At 45.0% G+C, this 19,764-nt stretch overlaps 1 protein-coding gene across 1 annotated transcript; it reads left to right on the plus strand.

The window, feature by feature from the left end:
- Positions 1 to 702: 702 nt before the first annotated feature.
- KIF17 (kinesin family member 17) lies at positions 703 to 19,736 on the plus strand. The gene is made up of 13 exons (XM_032201656.1): positions 703 to 849; positions 1,912 to 2,013; positions 4,702 to 4,891; positions 8,676 to 9,128; positions 10,200 to 10,297; positions 10,915 to 11,062; positions 12,112 to 12,200; positions 12,329 to 12,453; positions 14,975 to 15,206; positions 16,477 to 16,735; positions 17,473 to 17,537; positions 18,002 to 18,122; positions 19,570 to 19,736. Exons 1-13 carry the CDS (start codon positions 772 to 774, stop codon positions 19,734 to 19,736), a joined length of 2,127 nt encoding a protein of 708 aa, XP_032057547.1. The 5' UTR covers positions 703 to 771.
- Positions 19,737 to 19,764: the final 28 nt, after the last annotated feature.

A 19,764-nucleotide genomic window follows, 5' to 3' on the forward strand; every position in this document is an offset into this window, starting at 1 on the left:
AAAAAAAATACAAAAAAAAAAAAAAAAAAAAGCCAGTGTTGTTAGAAGAAACCCCAGGGATAAAATAGCCAGTGGTAATTTTCAGATGGAGGTTCCAAGTATCTTCTGTTATTACCATGGTTCTCTGAAATAGGAACAAATGAAAGCAATGCCTACATTCAGCCAGCTTTCCAGGAGGAAAGGATACTAAGCTAGATACCATCCTTTTGGCTACCCTACAGTCAGCTAGCATCCTCATTGTATCTCTGAATTTCTTAAGATTTTCTGCCCTATGTCAAAACTGTTCTGGTCGTCTAAGCATTGTCAGCCATGCTTCCATTTTTTTCAACACTTGTGTTTCTTCAAGGTTTCTATTATGAGAGAAAACTGACAACTTACATGGTAATAGAATGCATTTTATTATAATTTTCTGATGGCCTATTAAGATTTTTCTCATGCTCTAGTTTTGTACCCTTTCATGTTTCCATTTCAGTGACGTGTCTAACCAAGTTCTTGTTCAAGAACCCGAGAGACTTCAACAGCAGTTTCAAAAAGCATCTCAGATAGATGCATTTCACTCGCCTCCAGGTTGCCTAGCCATTGCTTTGTTTACTTCCAGATCTTCCTTTAAAATACCTTTTACAAGGCAGAAGAGAATCTGAACGACTTATTTCTAGTTGTGCCAAGGATAACGGCCATTTGTTGTCTTTTCTCCATTTCCAGGGTGTCACTGAAGGTTACAATGGCACCATATTCGCCTACGGCCAGACTGGCAGTGGGAAGTCATTTACCATGCAGGGGGTTGTGGATTCTTCTACAGAGAAAGGCATTATACCTAGAGCATTTGAACACATTTTTGAGAGCATCCAGGTAGGTGTGTAATGATGTGAAAGAGATCCTGTTGTAACGTTGTGTGGTATCTAAAAAGATGATTTTTGCGTATTCTATAGTGTCATACTCTCTGAGCCACAGGCATTAAAGTATTTATCCTGGCAACCCTTCTGGAAAGTAGAGGAGTAATATCCATACTGTTCTGCTCTTCTTTTCTCCCAAAATGACAGTTGTCACAGAGCTATGACTAGTGCTCTAATCTTCATCCCAGTTAAGTGCTTTAACCAAAACACTGTTTTTAAACCTAAATGCATTGGTAGAATAGCAGGCAGAGAGCTGGACAGGAATGAACGAGGTCACGTGGGACTTTAGATTCTCAGTGAAGTGGTACCATTTATCTGCTTCTTATTCTCAGTGAAGTGGTACCATTTATCTGCTTCTTCACTTCTGGGAGCATCTTTTCCTCCCCCGTCTCAGTTGCACTACCGGTACAATTGTGTTGCGTGGCTGTCAGGGCAGTGTAAGGTTTGGTTCTTGTGAATTTTCAGTCTCAGATACTGTAAAATACCATGATATTTTTATGCAGGGTGACAGAAAAGGCTGTGGTGCTAATTTAACTCCAAGTATAGCATTTAAATTATCTCAGTATAGACCCTAACAGGTTATCATAATATAGTCCTGCATATCATTAGATGCCTGATTATTTTCACTGGACAGCAGGTGTATAATCCACCCAAATGCAAGGGTCTGTAAAAGAGGTGTCTGTTTCTGAGAAATCACCTAAGATGTCCTCTCTAATTGTTATGGCCAGAAAACTTTTGGGTATACTGACCATGCACAAGCCTCTGCTTTAGGATGAGAGGCAGATGACCTGCACCCACATCTCTGCTGACTTTATGGACTCGCACCTGAGAAGTTTAAGGTCTGGAAGCCTCTATAGCAAGTGTGTTGAGTAGTCACACCTGGGAATGAAATGCCATGGAAGATTTGATGAGGTGCTGAAGGGAGGTAGGCACCCAGCTGGCGCTGAGGATTTATGTGGGCTGCCTGGTTGCCTTAATGTTGAGAACCTTCTCCTGAAATTGTTCCTGTTTTGTGCAGTGTGCTGAAAATACCAAGTTCTTGGTGAGAGCTTCCTACCTGGAGATTTACAATGAAGATGTACGAGACCTTCTAGGAGCTGATACCAAGCAGAAGTTGGAGGTGAGGTGGAGTCAATGTCTTAATTAGGATGTGCTTTAATTTGCTCAGATAAATGTTATCACATATGCCTCACAGGAATGCAAGAAAATGTTCTGTCAGAAGCTGAATGCCAGAGTATAAACATAGTGATGAATATGGAAGCCAGGAGGAGATTTTAAGGGACTTTAGTGAAAGTTCTGTGGCAGAAGGAACTTAGCAGACGCTGTGTGAAAATGGTTACAGGACAAGAAAGGAATAAACTGCTCATGGGGCAATTTCTTCCTAATCCTCTTTGTCTCTAAAGCAGGAGGCTATCTCTAAAGCAGGAGGATTCTGCGCCTTATAAATGTTTAATCTGATCCAGCGTAGCTGTGGATGATCTCATTATCTGTTTAAAACAAAAAAAGGCTGATCCTTTTTGAGAGGGCAGAGCAGATATTGCTCCCCATTGGAATGCATGGGCAAGGAGGGCAGCTCCCAAGAAGGGAAATGCGCTGAAATTCTAATCAAGGGGCTGATTTTTATAAAATTTGCCTCTTGGTGGCTTTGTGGATCTCTTTGCACGTATTCCCGGGGGGACCTGCAAATCCCATGTCCTAATTTACTCTCCCCTGCAGGCCTGCCCGTGTGAGGAAAGCCGAGGCACTAGCACCATCTGCTGCACAGAAGCGCTGCGGTGCCAAGGGACCCAAAGAGCCTCCCTGCGCCTTGCAGGGCAAATTTTCCACGGGCTCCTGGCCTTAAGGGAGGCAAATCCCCTGGCGGGCAGCGCCCTGCTTCGCTTTCCAAGCGCGCCTCGCGTGTGGGCGCAGGGGGAGAGGAGGGAGAAGGGGGCTCTGGCTGTTTCAGGAGGCGCAGATCCCCATCCTTTGTTCCGCATCAGCACTGACACCGTTTCCATGACGACTGCAGTTGGCACCGGGAGGGCAGGACTTGGGCAGAGCAGTTTCCAGGGAAACCCCATCACAGCTGCTGGCTGCTGCTGCCTCCGCCGAGCGAAGTAATTAATCGAGCCGTGTCCTGCGGGGACAGAAGGCCTGTGCTGACCCACCGCTTTCTGCTGTGTCCAGGGGCCTGGCCCCTGATTCTCCTCCAAAATCCTGTTTCTGTTTGTTCCTTTGCCTTTTAATGGCAGTGGCTTTGCTGAGTCTGAAGCACTGAGGCTCACAGTTGCCTGCTGTGGAATGAAACCCTGAGAAGAGCAGGTCTTATGGAGCTTTGCTAGAAAAATGCCCTGGTCAGGCTGCCATGGAGTTAAATGACAGCCATGTCCCCGCTTGGGTGTTCCCTCAGGTCTCTGCAGGGCTCCCAGCTGCAGCCCTGCCAGCCGTGGGGTTCTCCTGTAGCACAGTCAAAAGTCATGGTGTACAACCTGTTAGGCTGTGGCTTTGTAACTGGTTCTTAGTTCTGGGCAGTTGTGGCTTTACAGTGGACATGGAACACAGCTAAAATCCTGTTGAGTTCAGGTTTCAGCCAGTTCTTCTCCATGATGCACAGATTTTCTTACAGCAAACACGTTCTTTTGCATCACTTCTTGTGATCTTCTTGTGCATCACCCAAAGGTCCTCTTTGGGGGTCACGCTGCCAACTGTGGTATCTATCGCATCCGTGACACCGAGTCATGACAACTATCTTGATATCCCAGCTGACATGACAAAGATAGAATTGTAGTTATGAGCTCAGCGGATGTGGGGCGTAACATAGCTGTTGAAAATGAATTCGGCTTGTTTAAAATTCCCAGTGTGGAGGGAGTTTCAGAGGGGGCTAGTGTGGGAGTGCAGGAATCTCTTGATTGTTTTGTGTTTTTTATGTAGGTTTGATGGATCGTTCAAGTCTTCAATCATTTATTAACATGCCGTATGTTTTCTTCTGCACGATTAGTAATTTCTGAAAAGGTGTTATTTGGTATTTAACACTGTCTCTATCCAGGTGCCTGAATAGGATTTTAAAGCATCTAAAAAATGAACTAATCTGGAGAATTATTATAGTCCGCCTGTGCGTGATGGGTGTGATTTTGGGGAATTTTGTCAGTGAGAACAAGACGCCCTCTCAGAGCGGAGGGGTTCAGTAAAGCACTGGTAACAATATCTGTGACTATTGAATCTGTGCTTTGATTTTAAAAAGCTCCCTGTGACTGAAGGTATATTAGAGATTTTGCCATAATAGGTGAAAAACATTTCAGTTCTTTTTAAAATATGCAGCTTAATAATAGGGGAGGTAGAAGGCAGCTCAGTGCAGAGAAGCTGGGTTTCTTGTGGCCTGGGAGATGAATGAATCAAGCAGCAACCTCTTAACATTAATCCCTTTTGGCTGCAGAACCGTAAAGGTGGTTCCCTCTTTTTGTGTGGTTTCATTCCTGCTTCAGAAATATGAGGTTTTTTGGCTGCAACCAAGTGTAGCTGCCGGCTGAAATTGCAGCTGCTGATGGGGCATGCCAAGGATGGCCACCTACTGCGTGCGTCTGGCTCCCACTGACGGTGTCAGGAGGTATGGACGCTCAGCAGGCCGATGGCAGCCCTCAAAATTAGTCTCGTGTTTTTCAGTAACTAACAATAACGTCTTTGCCACCCTGAGGTTTTCATGTAGGCTCTTTTTCTTTCTCCACATGTGAAATGCATGTAGCCCGCAAGCTTGCAGGTGGCTCCCAGCGTCCCTTCTCGTGGTGCTGGTGTCATGTTGTGACCTGTGTTGCCTTGTCCCTCTTTGCAGCTGAAGGAGCACCCAGAGAAGGGGGTGTATGTGAAGGGGCTTTCTCTGCACACTGTGCACAGCGTGGTCCAGTGCGAGCGGATCATGGAGATGGGCTGGAGGAACCGAGCAGTGGGTTACACCCTCATGAACAAGGACTCGTCCCGCTCCCACTCCATCTTCACCATCCATATGGAAATCTGCACCGTAGGTAGGTGCTGGAAGTCCTGCGTCACGCCTGGGGCTAGCAGAGCGTGCAGTCTGACCAGGCATCCCCCAGCAAAATTCAGATCCTAAATGGTTTTAGGTCCCATAGAATTGTGCCCTGACATTGACAAGCTTCACAGAGTGAAATGGCTGTGTATTCAAAATCTTGTCTCCTCCATTCCCCTTGGGAGAGGAATATCTTACGCTCAGGCTGGAAACATATTTCATTTCCTTCTGTTTCTTTATCTTCTAAAACCTTTATTTCCAGCAAAGGGTGCTAAAACTAGCCCATACAATGGCTGGGAGCTCATGCTTTGTGAAGCCTGGAGAAACTTGTATCATTATCTCTTTTGTCTGACCTTCTTTAGAGTGCAAGTCAGATCACTTCACCCAGTGATTCCTTCATTTAGCTTAATCATGGAGCGCATCTTTTAAGCAAACAGCTAATCTGGGTTTAAGGATGGAATAAAAGAGTCCCTTAATAATGTTTTGGTGACTAATTTTCCTTTCCCAAGTAGCTCATTTCCATTGGCATTTCCTTAGCTGATAAAGCTGCCTCGCTGGGTCTGGACAAGGACCTTGAAAGGTTTTCTCTTGGGACTAAGAAAGGAATTAAGCTCCTATTTCTTTCTGGTCCTTGACCCCAGCTGAGGCTGTGAACAGCTTGACTGCATTTTCTTCAGCTTTTTCAGTCATGGGGAAGGTTACACAATGCCTTCCTAAGTTGTAGTTCCGGATGTTGATGACAGTACCTCATTTTCATCTACCCAAACGGGTGTGTATGGGATTTTTGGGATTTCTCAATTAGCACAGCCAGTGGATGCTAATCCTTGCATTATTTGGGTCCATCAAATCCCAACTTGAATCCTAACAAGAAAATGAAATATTTACACTCCTTTGTGTTGGGTGTAGGGCTCTTAATCTACTCTGCAACAATTTCTCTGATGTAAAGCTTTAGAAGCTTGCTACGCACAACAGAACAGCAGTGCAGAGGTTTTGCCTGCTGGGGGACAGTTTTGCTGTCTGGCTGTGGTCTCACCTCCTCCTTGGCAGAGCTCTGTGTAATCCCTGGGCCTAAATTGTGTCCCAAGCCCTCACCCTCTGCACCTCGCCATCAGACATCAAACTGGAAATTCTGCAGCTCGCTTTCATTTGTAGTTAAAAGTGAATACAGGCGAGACAGTGCTGCCTTGTCTGCATTTAAATCAAATCAATTTTTACCTTTTCCCCAGTTCCTCAGTTTCTGCCTTAAGATTTGTTACTGATCATCTGGAGGTGGTGAAGCACAAAGTTTTGGCAGTTGAATGGAAGACAGCTGGAATATTTGAGGAGAGAGTTGACAGTTCTTGCACCCTCCCACAGCTGGATGGTTCTACTGCTGTAATCCCTAGCTGAAATAGTTAACTGCATTGGTATATTGTCATCTCAAAGAGATGCATGGGCAAGTTCAAACTTATTTTCCAGTTACGCGTGCAATATTTTGTAGTTTTCAGGCAGTTAATATTTTAAATGATCTCCTCACAGTTATGTGAACTCTTAAAAAGTGAAAGTTCAGAAACAGGATTAAGGCAAACACCAGGCTCTGGCTGTGGAAGCATGAAATATGCAAGTTACTATCTGATTTTACAGTGGTGTGGCAGATGTTTTATTTCTTTACATTGGGCTTAGGGATTGATTTGTTAACAGGAAGGCGTTTTAGTTCTTCTGCCACAGAAGTGGCTGACGGGTTGTGCGAGAATTAGACGGGAGGCTTTCAGGCTGCTGCAGGCATTTCAGCAATAGTCTGGAGACCTCGTTACCCCATGGATACTAAACCACTAAGCTCCCTGGTTGAAACAAACAGCCTTCTTGGGTAAAAGGACTGGCAGGAACCAAAACAACTTTTTAATTGCCTGACAGTGTTTATATAAACTGGGAGAGGGAAGGAAAGAGTTAGAAAACATGTTTTTTATGACTGTCCACTTACCCTGGTGCTCAGAAAGAATGGTGAGAGGGTGCTCTGTTTAACCTCCATCTGTTGTTTTGTGTTTCTTCTTTTTTTTTTTTTTTTTTTTTTAGTTTTAGTTTTCCTATGTCTTGACATGGCACAAAGATCTGGAGTGAAACAACGCTCTGCTGCAAATAGTAGGTTGTGCAGTTAACAGCCTATTGCTGTAACTAGTGAAGTATCCTTGGGCAATCAATTTTATTTTCTTTTTTATGCTTACTGTAAAATTCTTAACTTTCCCCCATGCATCAGATTATTCATTATTCACATTTAGGAGTTCTCCGCATTCATGAAGTTTAACTCAAACTAAATTCAAGGTTAGGTTTTGTAGAAGTCTGTCTGGAAAAGGTCAGACTGTTAAAACCTTGGGTTCTGGTGGAAATTTGTTCTTGGAGCATTAAAGACACTCTTCCCTTGAACTTGGGTTGCAATTATGAGGAATGACTGGGGCATGGACATTCAAGAGTGTGGTACTGTGCTTTGGAGAGCAATCTGTGTTTTGGAGAAGTGTTTCTTTACTCATAAAATCTCTTAATGAACCAGGGAAAATTAAGTAGCCAGAGAAATTGAAGGGTTTCTAAAGCAACTGGACCCACTCTCTCTTAGTCACAGATTTGTGTCATCATGTTAATTGGCCTCAAAATTCAGGTCAAGGAAGCAGACACCACATGCATGAGGTGTGCTTCTAGGTAGCTGGGGAGCTGGCTGTGAACTTCAGCTCACGTCTCCTATTATCCTTACGTGGTACGATGGGAATGGCACCAGTTCACTGTGTCGGACTCCTCACTCACTGAGGTCCGAGGTCTGGCTCCTCATCCAGGTGGTTAGGGCTGAGCTCAAGCCTGATGTCTGGGAGTTCTGTTTCTTGCCTGTGTTCCTTCATTTTACTTTCTCACTGAGAACGTCATTTGTTGAGGAGGAACAGATGCCGCTGAGCATGCTTGTGTGCTGAGTCACCGCGCTGCTCCATGGGCGAGGGGGAGAGCTGCTGGGCTTCCTGAGCGATTGGGCTGTCTCGGGACAGAAAGCCAGGTGGCTGTCCCCGGTGGTATTTGGGTGCTTAGGAAGAATGTACTTGTTCTTCTGAAGCACAGCAAGAAACTTCTTGAATATATCCATTGATTAGGGTAGGTTGGATTCCAGCCTTGAAATGCTCTTGTTTGGGAATTCATGGAGAAACTGTTTCCCACCATAGTGGTTACTCCAGCCTTTCCATGGTGGTCTGCAACGTTAACCTTTCTGCCTTCCTCCTCTCCGCGTCACGTAGGTGTTCAGATAGCCTGCTCTTTTGCCTGTGCCCTCTATCCAGCCTTACTCCAGCTGCTTCCCACTGACTCCTGTTCTCATTTCATGCTTCCTCCCTTCTTTTTTTTCCAGTGCTCAGGCATTGTTTAATTGCATGATGCGATCTGGAGAGAAAAGAAGTTGTATAAAGTCACGGTCTGATCTTGTTACTTGCTAAGGGCTTTGCGTGAAATTCTAAACACTCAGCTTCTGTGGAAATATGTGGAGAGAGAGAGAGAGAGAGAGAGAGAGAGTGTGCGTGCGTGCGTGCGTGCGTGTGTTCAGAGCTCACTGGGATCGTAAGAACAGTTAGGAATTTTTACCATGCAGGGTCTTGTTCAGGAAAGCACTAAAACATGTAGTTCTAAGATTAAGCAGGTATTTACTTAAAGGAATTAGGGCCCAAATGCAGACAAAGAACAGGGCTCGAACTGAAATGTAATGCCAGAGTTCTTGTTCTTAACTACCAGGTTGCTGCTTCTTGAGATGAGCCTAACCCAGAATTATTTTCTTGCAGATGAGAGAGGGCAAGACCACCTTAGGGCTGCAAAACTCAATTTAGTGGATCTGGCAGGAAGTGAAAGACAGTCAAAAACTGGAGCCACAGGGGAGCGGCTCAAAGAGGCCACCAAAATCAACCTATCCCTCTCTGCTCTGGGCAATGTCATCTCAGCCCTGGTCGACGGCAGGTGCAAACACATCCCCTACCGCGACTCGAAGCTGACCAGGCTGCTGCAAGACTCCCTTGGAGGGAATACCAAAACCCTGATGATAGCATGCTTATCTCCAGCTGATAACAACTATGACGAAAGCCTCAGTACTCTGCGCTATGCTAATCGAGCAAAAAACATCAAGAACAAGCCCTCTATCAATGAGGACCCCAAAGATGCTCTGCTGAGGGAATATCAGGAGGAGATTAAGAAACTGAAGGCCATTCTAGCTGAACAGATGAACGCGAATAACTTGCCAGGTAGGAGAGCCCTGGTGGCTCCAAAGGTTTATCTTTGACCAAAAAAAAATGTGCTTTTTCCACATACAATGCTCACCAGATTTTGCCTAAACCTTCCCCTCACCTGTTGCAGGAAAGGGTTTCCATTCTAGTAATGTGCTTTTTCTTTACTGTTGCCAAACTGACCTTATTCTACTGGTAAAGAGCATCTGAATTCACTAGCGTTTTCTCTAGCTTTCAAGAACAACAATTTTTTTTTTTTTAAAAAAAAAAAAAAAAAAAAAAAAAAGAAAAGCTGATGTGATTCCAATCCTCGATTCTTCTTGGTCATTCTGGCTAGAATTTGGTCAGTCTCAGAGTGGTTTCAGCTGGCAGAACAAAGATGATAAAGAAATAGTAGTGTAAAATTCTTTATAGCATTCAGCCCCTGTTCTTCTAAACCATGGATTTTTTGATGCTACAAGGAAAGTTTTGCTTTTCTAGCAGTATTGCTTACAGAATGCCTTGTCCTCTCTTTGACGATTCAGCCCAGCCTCAGCAGACCCACTCTTTGCTCTGAAGTAGGAATAGCAAACACGGGAATAAATGGGTGAGAGCAGTGTTTAGGGACCTGATCACCTTCTGAGAATTGTACCCTAAAAAGGATAATTTTTATCAGAAGAATAAGGCAGTAATATTTTTTTCTTCCCTTTTCTACCACTTTTCAAAAACAGCTGTGAAGAAAGGAGGCAATTTCCTTGCCTTCTTATCTCTTTCCCAGCTTATTTTATCTTCCAAATCTGTTAGCATAGCCCTGGAAACAGGTCTTCTGTTACTCTGTGACAGAGATTAAATTTATATTTGCTTTCATATACCCAAAGCTTAAACCTCTCCCCCTCTGCTCAGTGCTGACTCCTCTCCCCACATCTTTGGAGTCCCATGCCAGTAGGCGTTTTATCAGCACAGATGCTGGCACATGAGTGCAGTTTAAAGGAGCACGCGGATTGAGATATTCTTTGCTTGTAGCCAGGTTCTTTGTTCTGTTTCCAAGCATTCTGAAGACAATCCCACCCAATAATTGTGTGTGATGTTTATTTCTGCTTGGCTTCACAGGCCTTCTACCTGCCGAGACTGCTCACTTGGAAGTGAAGCCAGCTCACCCCCTCAAACCCCAGCTAGATGTTGAAGCAGAGAAGCAGCTGATCAGAGAAGTAAGTCAGAAGGGGCTATGGCCTAGTGTCTTTGAAGCTTGTGGGATTTTGTAATATTTTTATAATATAATGTAGGGGTGTGTGGTTCAGCCTTTCCAGTATACTTCTCATCATATTTGTTGGTCTTGGGCCTTTTCCTATGGCCAGACCATATGTTGTTGGAGGCCTTATTTACAATAGCATTTCTTTCAGTATTACTCACTCCAGTTCGTCTCCAGAGAGTTGGAGGTTCCCAAGATGTTTTGAAGTACACATAACAAAAAGGGGAAATTACATGTGACACTTAGATTTGTTCTGTAAGAGGAGGAAGAAAAGTGGTACACAAAGACATTGGGAACAGTAGAAGGATGAAGATAAAGAAGGGAGACAGAGCCATGAGGAAGAACGAGGAGTTAAATAAACTTTCTTCTTACTTGTTACAAAACTCCTCCAGGGTATCACATCTGCCTAAGAGAGCAGTTTCTAGGGCTAATTAGTCACCTTTCATCAGTACTGTGTTGACGTAAGTTACGGAAAAATGTGAAGAATAAAAAAGTTTTATTGGGGTGAATGTAAGATGTGACCTCCTGTACAGTCAGGAGCAGCACTGTTGCATCAGGCTCTGCTGTGCCTTTCAGGAGTACGAGGAGAAGCTGGCCCAGCTAAAGGCCAGCTATGAGGCAGAGCAGGAGTCTCGTGCCCGCCTCGAAGAGGACATCAGTAACCTGAGGAATTGCTATGATCTCAAGCTGTCTGCTCTCGAGGAGAACCTCAGGAAGGAAGCAGGTGTGGATGAGGAAGGTGGAAGGTGCACAGCACAGGCTGAAAATTCCCTGATGCTGTTCATACACTGGGCTTTGGGCAAGAGCTGAAACAGTTTCTTGCAAAGTCTGCCACTCTGAAGTGGCAGTGACTGCTACTGCAGCAAGTGCTGCCTGGCAGCAGCAGCAGCCTCTGCTCTACCCCTCCCTTACCAACAGCAGGAGCAATAACTCTGCCTCCAGGGCCATTCATAAGACTCTCTGTCCCAGTTTGTCCTCTTCCCTCCTCCCCTGACCTCTTTTCCATGTCAGGACCAGCCTGGCCCTACCCTGTAAGCCTTGAGGCAACAGAATGCAATTTTGCCCACGTAGCTGTGAGTTTTCTCTGCCTTAGAGCAGCGTTCTGTTAGAACAGAGGTTTGCGCTGCAGAGATGACTGGTCTCAGCAGGCAGCACTCTGTTTTGATCCAATTGGCTTCCCACAACTCACATGCCCAAGATGAGGGTGGCTGCAGCAGTATCTTCCATCGCATACAAATTTGACGCAGCTCTTGGTCTCCTGGTGGATTATCAACACCATCACTTTGCTGGAGGGCAGGTATTCCTGTCACACACCTTTAAGTTGTTGCCAGCTATCCTCTTCATTATTGCTTTTCATTTATACTTCTGCAGTGCCTCAGAGCATGTTTTGTAACATGCTTACGCAGCACCTATTACCCAATATTAATTCTAGAACCTATATTAATTTTTGATGCTATCACTTTCTAAGGTGAGAGGTTAATTTTTTCCCCTCTGATTACAAGTGTGCGCCTTCCAGGCCTCTGAAATAGATTTTCATGTGAACATGAGGATCCAGGCTCTCCCAGCCCTGTAAATCTGTATTCTTCAGCTGACCCTCTGGGTCTCTGGCTTTTTCTGACCAACGGCATAAGAAGGTAAGTAACAGACTTTTCCTCCCAGACAGACAGCTTTTGGCTTTTGGGGAAGATTTTATGTGATGTTTTCACAGGTTTATACTCTGTGCAGAGCTCATCGTTTACTTAAATTGTGGGTATTTGCTCTTTTATTCTTCAGTTGCTATGAGGACTGAAACTGCTCCTGATGAGACAGCTTTGCCTGAAGACTCTGTTGCTGCAGTGGATGAAGAACCAGTATCAGTCAAGGTACCCTTCAGACCATTTCTCCCTCCTGGGCTAAATATGCCCAAGTGGGTAGTGTCACGCCTCGTCTCTCCCAGTATTCATGCTTTATGTTTTCAGAGCTGCAGCCTTTCATTTCCTCTTGTCCTCAGGATGCAGCAGCCCCTCAGACTGTCCAAGACACTGGTGGTGTGAGCAGGGGGAGTGCTGGAGCAGAGGTGGCTGTCACCATGGAGGGGATTTCAGTGCCTGTAGACCAGCAGCAGGTGCTTGCCAGGTCAGTGACTGTGCTGCTGCTGCTAACTGCCTCCTGTGCATTGCACATTAGCTCACACAGGCAAGAAGCAATCCTGTTCTTGCATGGTAGTACAACTGTTGAGCTTTAGCAGTGTGATCCACACAGCACAAATCTAGGCAGATGTATAGTCTTTATTCCAAAATTATCTTTTGTCCTGTTTGGATGGGTAAATAGCTGTTAGCTATGCTACTCTGATGCCAAATGCCAGAATTTTGAGAAAAATCTAGAGAAGTCGGTGTCAGTGGAAGAAAGTGAATGTGCTTTTTGGATAACAAATCCTGCCTAGATCTTTAGACAGGGAAATCTTTCCTTCTTTGGCTTTTTGCAGGTATAGTTTATAAAGTTGAGCCTGGCTGTTACTGACAGAGCTTAAATGCCCAAAGAACTTAAAGGTTGCCTCCTTTTCATCTTGGAAAAATGTTCTGGAAGAACATTTAGAAAATGTTGTAATATTAGTGTATGTATGGTAGTAGGTCTTCCTGCTATTCGCTGTGCATCTGGATGGATGTGATTACATCCTCTGTGACTCTTCAATGTCACTGAGATCACTTTTGCCTCATGCATCTGACAATGTTTGCAAGACTTGAGCCAGAATTGGCATCAAAATTATCCAAGAACCGAATTTTAGGGGCAGTGTTAGACTCAGGGCCTGGACCTGATGACTGAGATGTGAGGAGTGCAGCGTCAAGTCTTGTGCTTGGCCAATCTCAGGTGCATCCTGTCTTGAAGGTTTTCCTCCAGGTGAAAGCTGCCTTGAGAGGATTCATTTAGTCAGAGTACAACCCAGCATACTGAGACAAAATGAGGGCTTAGGGCTGTTTCAGAAATCCTGCTGATTTCTATGTTTTGCTCTGTTGCATAAAATATAATGTGCATGGTGAAGTTTGATTCTGAAAAATTCTGTTTTTTTTAACTAAGTCTTTTAGTTTCACTGTGAGCTCCTGTGACACATGCTTGCTCCTCTGGGCCTCTCCCAGCTGAAGAAGGAGCTATTAAGAAATCTAAAATAACATTGTTTGTAATTTGTGGGCAATTCTGTCTCTTTCTAATGGAGATAGCTCAAAAGAAACCAATTGTTTTGACTATATATCAAATCCTTTTGCAGTTTTCCTTTTTGTGATAAACAAGATAAAAATACTCTCCCAACTACATTGTTAAAATCAAAAGTTCTCTGCAGGTTAGGCGTGAGGGTTTGATTCCACAGGTATGGGACTTTCAAAGGCGCCTTTTAAAAGCTTTACGCATCAGGATGGCTGTGAGCTCTCTGATACCCAGCAGAGCAGGATTCAGTCCTGCATTAAGCAAATGAAACTGAAGGCTACTTGGCAAGTGCAGTGGAGTAGAGTAGTAGGTCATCTCTGGCAGAGAATGAGCCCTTTTGGATGGGTTTGAAGATAATTAAGAGGCTATTATCAGTGGAGCTTTTATCAGCAGTGGGATTTTCTCTGATTTGAGCCAGTGCTGGCAAACCTGAGCTATTTGCTCTGCTGCAGATCCCAGTGCAGACAAAGAGACCAGTTCTGGAGCACAGTGTGCCCTGTCTGAAGGTATGAGCCACATCAGGGAAAATGGTGCCTAGTGTTGTTCGCAGCGTCAGTGCAGTGGTTTGAGGGGCAACCTGCCTGGGATCTGAATTCCTCACCGCAGCCAGGCATTAGAAGGACTCTTGGTTTCAGAACTTTGTCAGATACATATCTGCCTTCTGGGCAGATCAGTGGGACTAAATCACTGTTGCCCTTAAAAGGTGGAACAAAGCACAGTAAAGAGTGGCGGCGTGCTCCCAGACTGCTTTTAAAGAGAACAGCACTGTTTAGATGATGCTGTGCAGTGTTTCACTGTACCTCAGACTACTTACAAATCCTCTTGTGCTCCTGGCATGAGGTACAAGGGGCTACTTGGATGGTGCTGTAAGAACACAGGGGAGCCCCTTTTCTTTATACCCGTGCTAGAGTGTATGGGGCAATGCAGTGTGGATGTGGGCCCTTATTTGAAGCCAATCATTTTGTGTTTGCACCCAGGCAGTGATGCTGAGGTAACCCATGCCATTAACTCTGGCTGATATTGTCCCAAGAAAAATTGTGGTATGGCTTGTAGCCATGCCACTTCACTTTTCGCCATTTAAAATACGTTTTCATCATTTTGGCACCCTCTGTGTATGCTTTGAGAGACTTTCAAAACAAGAAATAATAACTGAATGATAAATTCCATGAAACTTTTTTTTCTTTGAGTGTAGATACAGATTTTCAGTCTCACATGATGACAAAGGTGATCAGAATAACCTGTGTTTCTGTCACTAGAAACTCCATATGAGTATATATGACGGAAACTGTTATTAAAAGTGGAATTTGCCATGATTACTCAGGGCAGCAAATCTCTGCAGAAGTCAGTATATCTGTATTGCATGGTCTCAAGTGTCATTCAGGTAAGGAAGAGCATCCTTCACAGCTACACAAATGTTTCTCAGTACTGCTCAGCTAAGAGAAGCATTTGCCTTTCCCAGGCTGCAGATGCTAGAGCAACAGGTGGTAGGGGGGGAACAGGCTAAAAACAAGGACCTCAAGGAAAAGCATAAACGCCGGAAAAAGTATGCAGATGAGCGGAGAATGCAGCTAGTGACTGCGCTGCAGAAATCTGACGAGGACAGCAGCGACTGGGTTCTGCTTAATGTCTACGACTCCATCCAGGAGGAGGTTCGAGTCAAGAGCAAACTTCTGGAGAAAATGCAGAAAAAGGTGAGCCTGCAAAAGCTGCTCCTTGTTATCCCTGCTTAAGATTTAGGGAGCATCCAGTGGAGTTAATCTCAGGATGGCTTTTTTACCTCTTAGTTCAATGCATCCGCATCCATCTTTCCTCCTCTGCTTACCCTTTTTTTTTTTTTTTTTTTTTTAATGCTAATGTTTACAGAATGAGTCCAGCTGTGTAATATTTCATCTGTCTGCATTAGTACTTACAATGCTTGCATGCATTTTTATGAAATGTTGGATGGAACTGCCCTCACTGAGCTGTTCCACGACTTCTCAAATCCCTACCCGAGGGCTTTAAAATCTGGTCTCTCTATTGTGTAACACGCTGCTCAGAGGAACATGTCTGTTCATGGGAGAGGATGCAACTCCCTCTGCTGACCTATGCAGCCTATTGCACAGCTTGCTACATCCTCAGCAGCACCAGTTCTCATCACCCAAGAAATTACAGTGTGAGAAGTTCTCTAGGAAAACAACAAACAAACAAACATGCAAATATTATATTTATATATATAAAAGCAATGCCCTTAAATATTAGGCATGCTTGAAAATAAGTTTTGCTCTGATGGTATAAAGCAGACTTGGAGGAGCTTCAAAAAATGTGTGTATATGCAGCCAGAAATCTGCACATGAAGAATTTGATGTATTTAGGTTATCGAAGTAAAATGCCACCCTTTTCATCCAAGCTAGAAACACCCACAACTTTATTAGCACAGGACACGGAATATACCTGTGAGTTTAATTTTAAGACTATTTGAAGACTCAGTAATTTATAGGATGATGTGACAAGTCTTCCATTAAAACAGATGTGGAATGATCTCTCCAGATAAATCTCATCCTAATTCTTAATTATAAATTAAAAAGCTTTCCAAACACTGATGAAACTTTTGTTTTTAAGAGTGGGAGGTAACAGTAAGTGCTTATTAACTGTTTTATCTTTTGAATTTTGTTAAATTTCTGGCTTCAGTCGAGCGTAAATCCAGATCACAGAATCCTTGTGGCATTTTTGTTTTCCCACCATTGCTTTTCTGTAAGCACTTCCTCATTCTTGTGTAAAGGGACGGTGAAAGTAGAAGTTGTTGATCCACTTTCGCCAAGCTGTTCATTTTCGTGTAGCATTGTCACCTCCCTCTTATTTGCCTTCTGAGTAAACCATCTGACTGATTTCCATCTCTGCGCCTAACAAATGTTTCTGCTCGCAGTAACCCACGGTCCTCTCTCTGTCATAACCCCAACTCGCCATTTTGCTTTTATGACACAGCTGCAGGCTGCCGAGACCGAGATCAAAGATCTGCAGTCAGAGTTTGAGCTGGAGAAGATCGATTACCTCAACACCATCCGCCGGCTGGAGCGAGACTCCATGCTCTTCCAGCAGCTGCTGGATCAGGTGCAGTCCCTCATCCGGCGTGACTGCAACTACAGCAATCTGGAGAAGATTAAGCATGAGTCTGTCTGGGATGAGGAGGCTGGCTGCTGGAAAATTCCAGAGCTTGTCATTCAAAAAACCCACCTGCCCGCAGGTAAGAGGAGCGTCTGGATTGTACTGCCACCATGTAGCTTCTTCCGAGCTCACTAGCACGTTGATACATGGTGTTTGGACTGCACTCACATGTAAAACTTTCCACGTATAGCTGAGGCTTTCTAGGGATAATTTAGTGAGGACACAGCTGCCTGTTTCTAGGTCTGCACAAATATTTGTGCTGAGTAGGTGATATGGGTTGGGAAGCAGGCACAGGGCTCCCCACTAAGCTGCCTGTGTTCGATAGCGCAGTCCTCTGCATGCCTTCTGGGCAGAGTGAAATCACAACTAGTGTTTAAACAAGTAAGATGCCCTTTTTAAAGCTGTTCCTCCTAGGATCTGAAAACACTTTACATTAATGAATATGTGCTACAAGGGTGATACTACAGGACCTGTTTCAAACCTTTAGAAGCTAAAGTGAGACGACTTTCCTGAAGCTTCACAGCAGCATTTAGTTGATTGAGAATTAGAATTCAGCATCCTTGTGTAATTCCAAGGTATGAGTTGCCTCAGCCTTGGAGATGCATTGCCATTCCTGCAAGACAAGAGCTGTTGAACCATGTGCAACTGCTTTAGCTGATCCATATCCTAAACCACTCACTGGAGATGAATCACTGTACGGCTCCTCCAGGCATCTGTTATCCTAATTATCAGTGATTTGAGCAGTGGTGGGGATCAGGGAGTGCGTAATTGTTTTAGAGATGACAGCCCTTTAATGCTGTGCTTTTCTCATAGCAGTTCCAACACTGCCACAGTCTAAATCTGCCAGAAAGAGCCCTTCAGCTGAGAGTGGAGAACCAACGGTAAGCTGTATTTCTCCTCCTGAGGCCCTGAAAAGTCCTGCTCAGACATCACCATGAGACATGGCCATGGTTTGTGTGCTGTGGGCAGAGTTAGGTGACTGCCCAGGCACGTGCTCACAGCTGGTGTCAGCCAGCAGGTTTAGCAAAGGACCCTTGAAGACGCGTGTCAGGCAAGAGCTGACCTTGTTCTCAGACAAGAAATTGTTCATTTTGGGCAGTTCACCTCCTGGTCTGGTAGCAGAATTGCTTTTATTGCTTTAACTTTGCATCACTCACAGCTTTGCCCAAACCAGGCTTGACCATGTAGCTGGTATGTGCGTTTCACCGTGTCACTCTGCCCAGGAGCTTGCTTTTTTATCCTATTTACTGTAGTTTGTGGTATTTCTAAGCCTTAACCCAGGATACCTGTGTACCTAAGGGCTGGTACAGAGTACAGCGCTGCTGACAGTGCTTTCTGATTGCAGCAAGAGGAAGACCGCTACAAGCTGATGCTGAACAGGAGCGAGAGTGAGAGTATTGCCAGCAATTACTTCCGATCCAAGCGAGCCAGCCAGATTCTTAACACTGATCCAATGAAGAACCGAGGTAAACACATCTTTGTGGTCTTTTGTCTGATATATTGTGGGCATTCATATTGTTTTTCTAGGAATAAACTTCATGGGGTGCTAATTCTCTTGAGAGCACTATCCCAAGCCTGCAGCATTCTCCTACAGATTGCTATGGATGTAGTCTTAAGTCACAAGTGTGATGGACATGGTGAAAATTGGTGTAGGGATAATTAAATAGGAACATTCAAAAACTTGGTTGGTGATACATACGGATCCCTTGAACTTAACAGGAAATTTCTTGCAGAATGAGGTCTGTTCCTGTTTTTAATTAAAAATGTTAATTTCATTAATAATTTTAAAATAGCTGCAGAACCCCAGAGTGTTGCTGCACCTACTCACAAAATAGGTGTTGTCAGCCAGCACGAGATGTAAAGTGTTTTACCCCTGGGCAGTGGCTACACAGGACAAAAAGTAGCACGTGGAAAAGAACAGGGCTGGGAGAGGGATTTGTTGGCCCCATACTGGTCCCAGACAATCTCTGTGGCAGAACCAAATCCACTCCCGGATCATGTGTGTGATGGCAGCTTCCGAGAGCAGAGAGCACCTGCTTGGCTCCCTCTGCCCTTGGGAAATCCGCCTGGGGCACATTGACGAGGATGTGGAGAACATTGCTGGGAATAAACAGGCTCATAGAATTGTTTCAGTTGGAAAAGACCTCCAAGCTCCTGTGGTCCAACCGTCCCCCAACCACTACTATCACACACCAGGTCCCACTTTTCCTTAAACAGCCTTGAACAGCATTACTGCCCTAGTCGGCTGAATATGAGCCAGCAGTGTGCTCAGGTGGCCAAGAAGGCCAACAACATCCTGGCTTTCATAAGAAACAGTGTGACCAGCAGGGCTAGGGAGGTGATTGTCCCCCTGTACTCGGCTCTGGTGAGGCCGCACCTCAAGTACTGTGTTCAGTTTTGGGCCCCTCGCTACAAGAAGGACATGGAGGTGCTTGAGCGGGTGCAGAGGAGGGCGACAAAGCTGGTGAGGGGCCTGGAGAACAAGTCCTGCGAGGAGCGGCTGAGGGAGCTGGGCTTGTTCAGCATGGACAAGAGGAGGCTCAGGGGTGACTTATTGCTCTCTACAGATACCTTAAAGGAGGCTGTAGTGAGGTGGGGGTTGGCCTGTTCTCCCACGTGCCTGGTGACAGGACGAGGGGGAATGGGCTTAAGTTGCACCAGGGGAGTTTTAGGTTGGATGTTAGGAAGAACTTCTTTACTGAAAGGGTTGTGAGGCATTGGAACAGGGAAGTGGTGGAGTCACCATCCCTGGAAGTCTTTAAAAGACGTTTAGACGTAGAGCTTAGGGATATGGTTTAGTGGGGACTGTTAACGTTAGGTCAGAGGTTGGACTCGATGATCTTGAGGTCTCTTCCAACCTAGAAATTCTGTGATTCTGTGATTCTTTTTTGCCCATGTTTCTCTCCTTTCCAGCTCAGCCCACTGCTCCCTCGGGGCTGAACGCCGCTTTGACCAGCACCACTGCCACGCTGCTGCCCCAGCCCCGTCCGTTCCGCCTCGAATCGCTTGACTTCACACCACCGGCCTCCAGAACCATGCGGAAAAGGGGCAAAGGCGGCGTGGGCAGCGACGCCTCCTGACTGCGGGGCCGGGGCGCGGGGGGACTGT

This window comes from Aythya fuligula, chromosome 21 (assembly GCF_009819795.1).
Source record: "Aythya fuligula isolate bAytFul2 chromosome 21, bAytFul2.pri, whole genome shotgun sequence".
Taxonomy (NCBI): Eukaryota; Metazoa; Chordata; class Aves; order Anseriformes; family Anatidae; genus Aythya; species Aythya fuligula.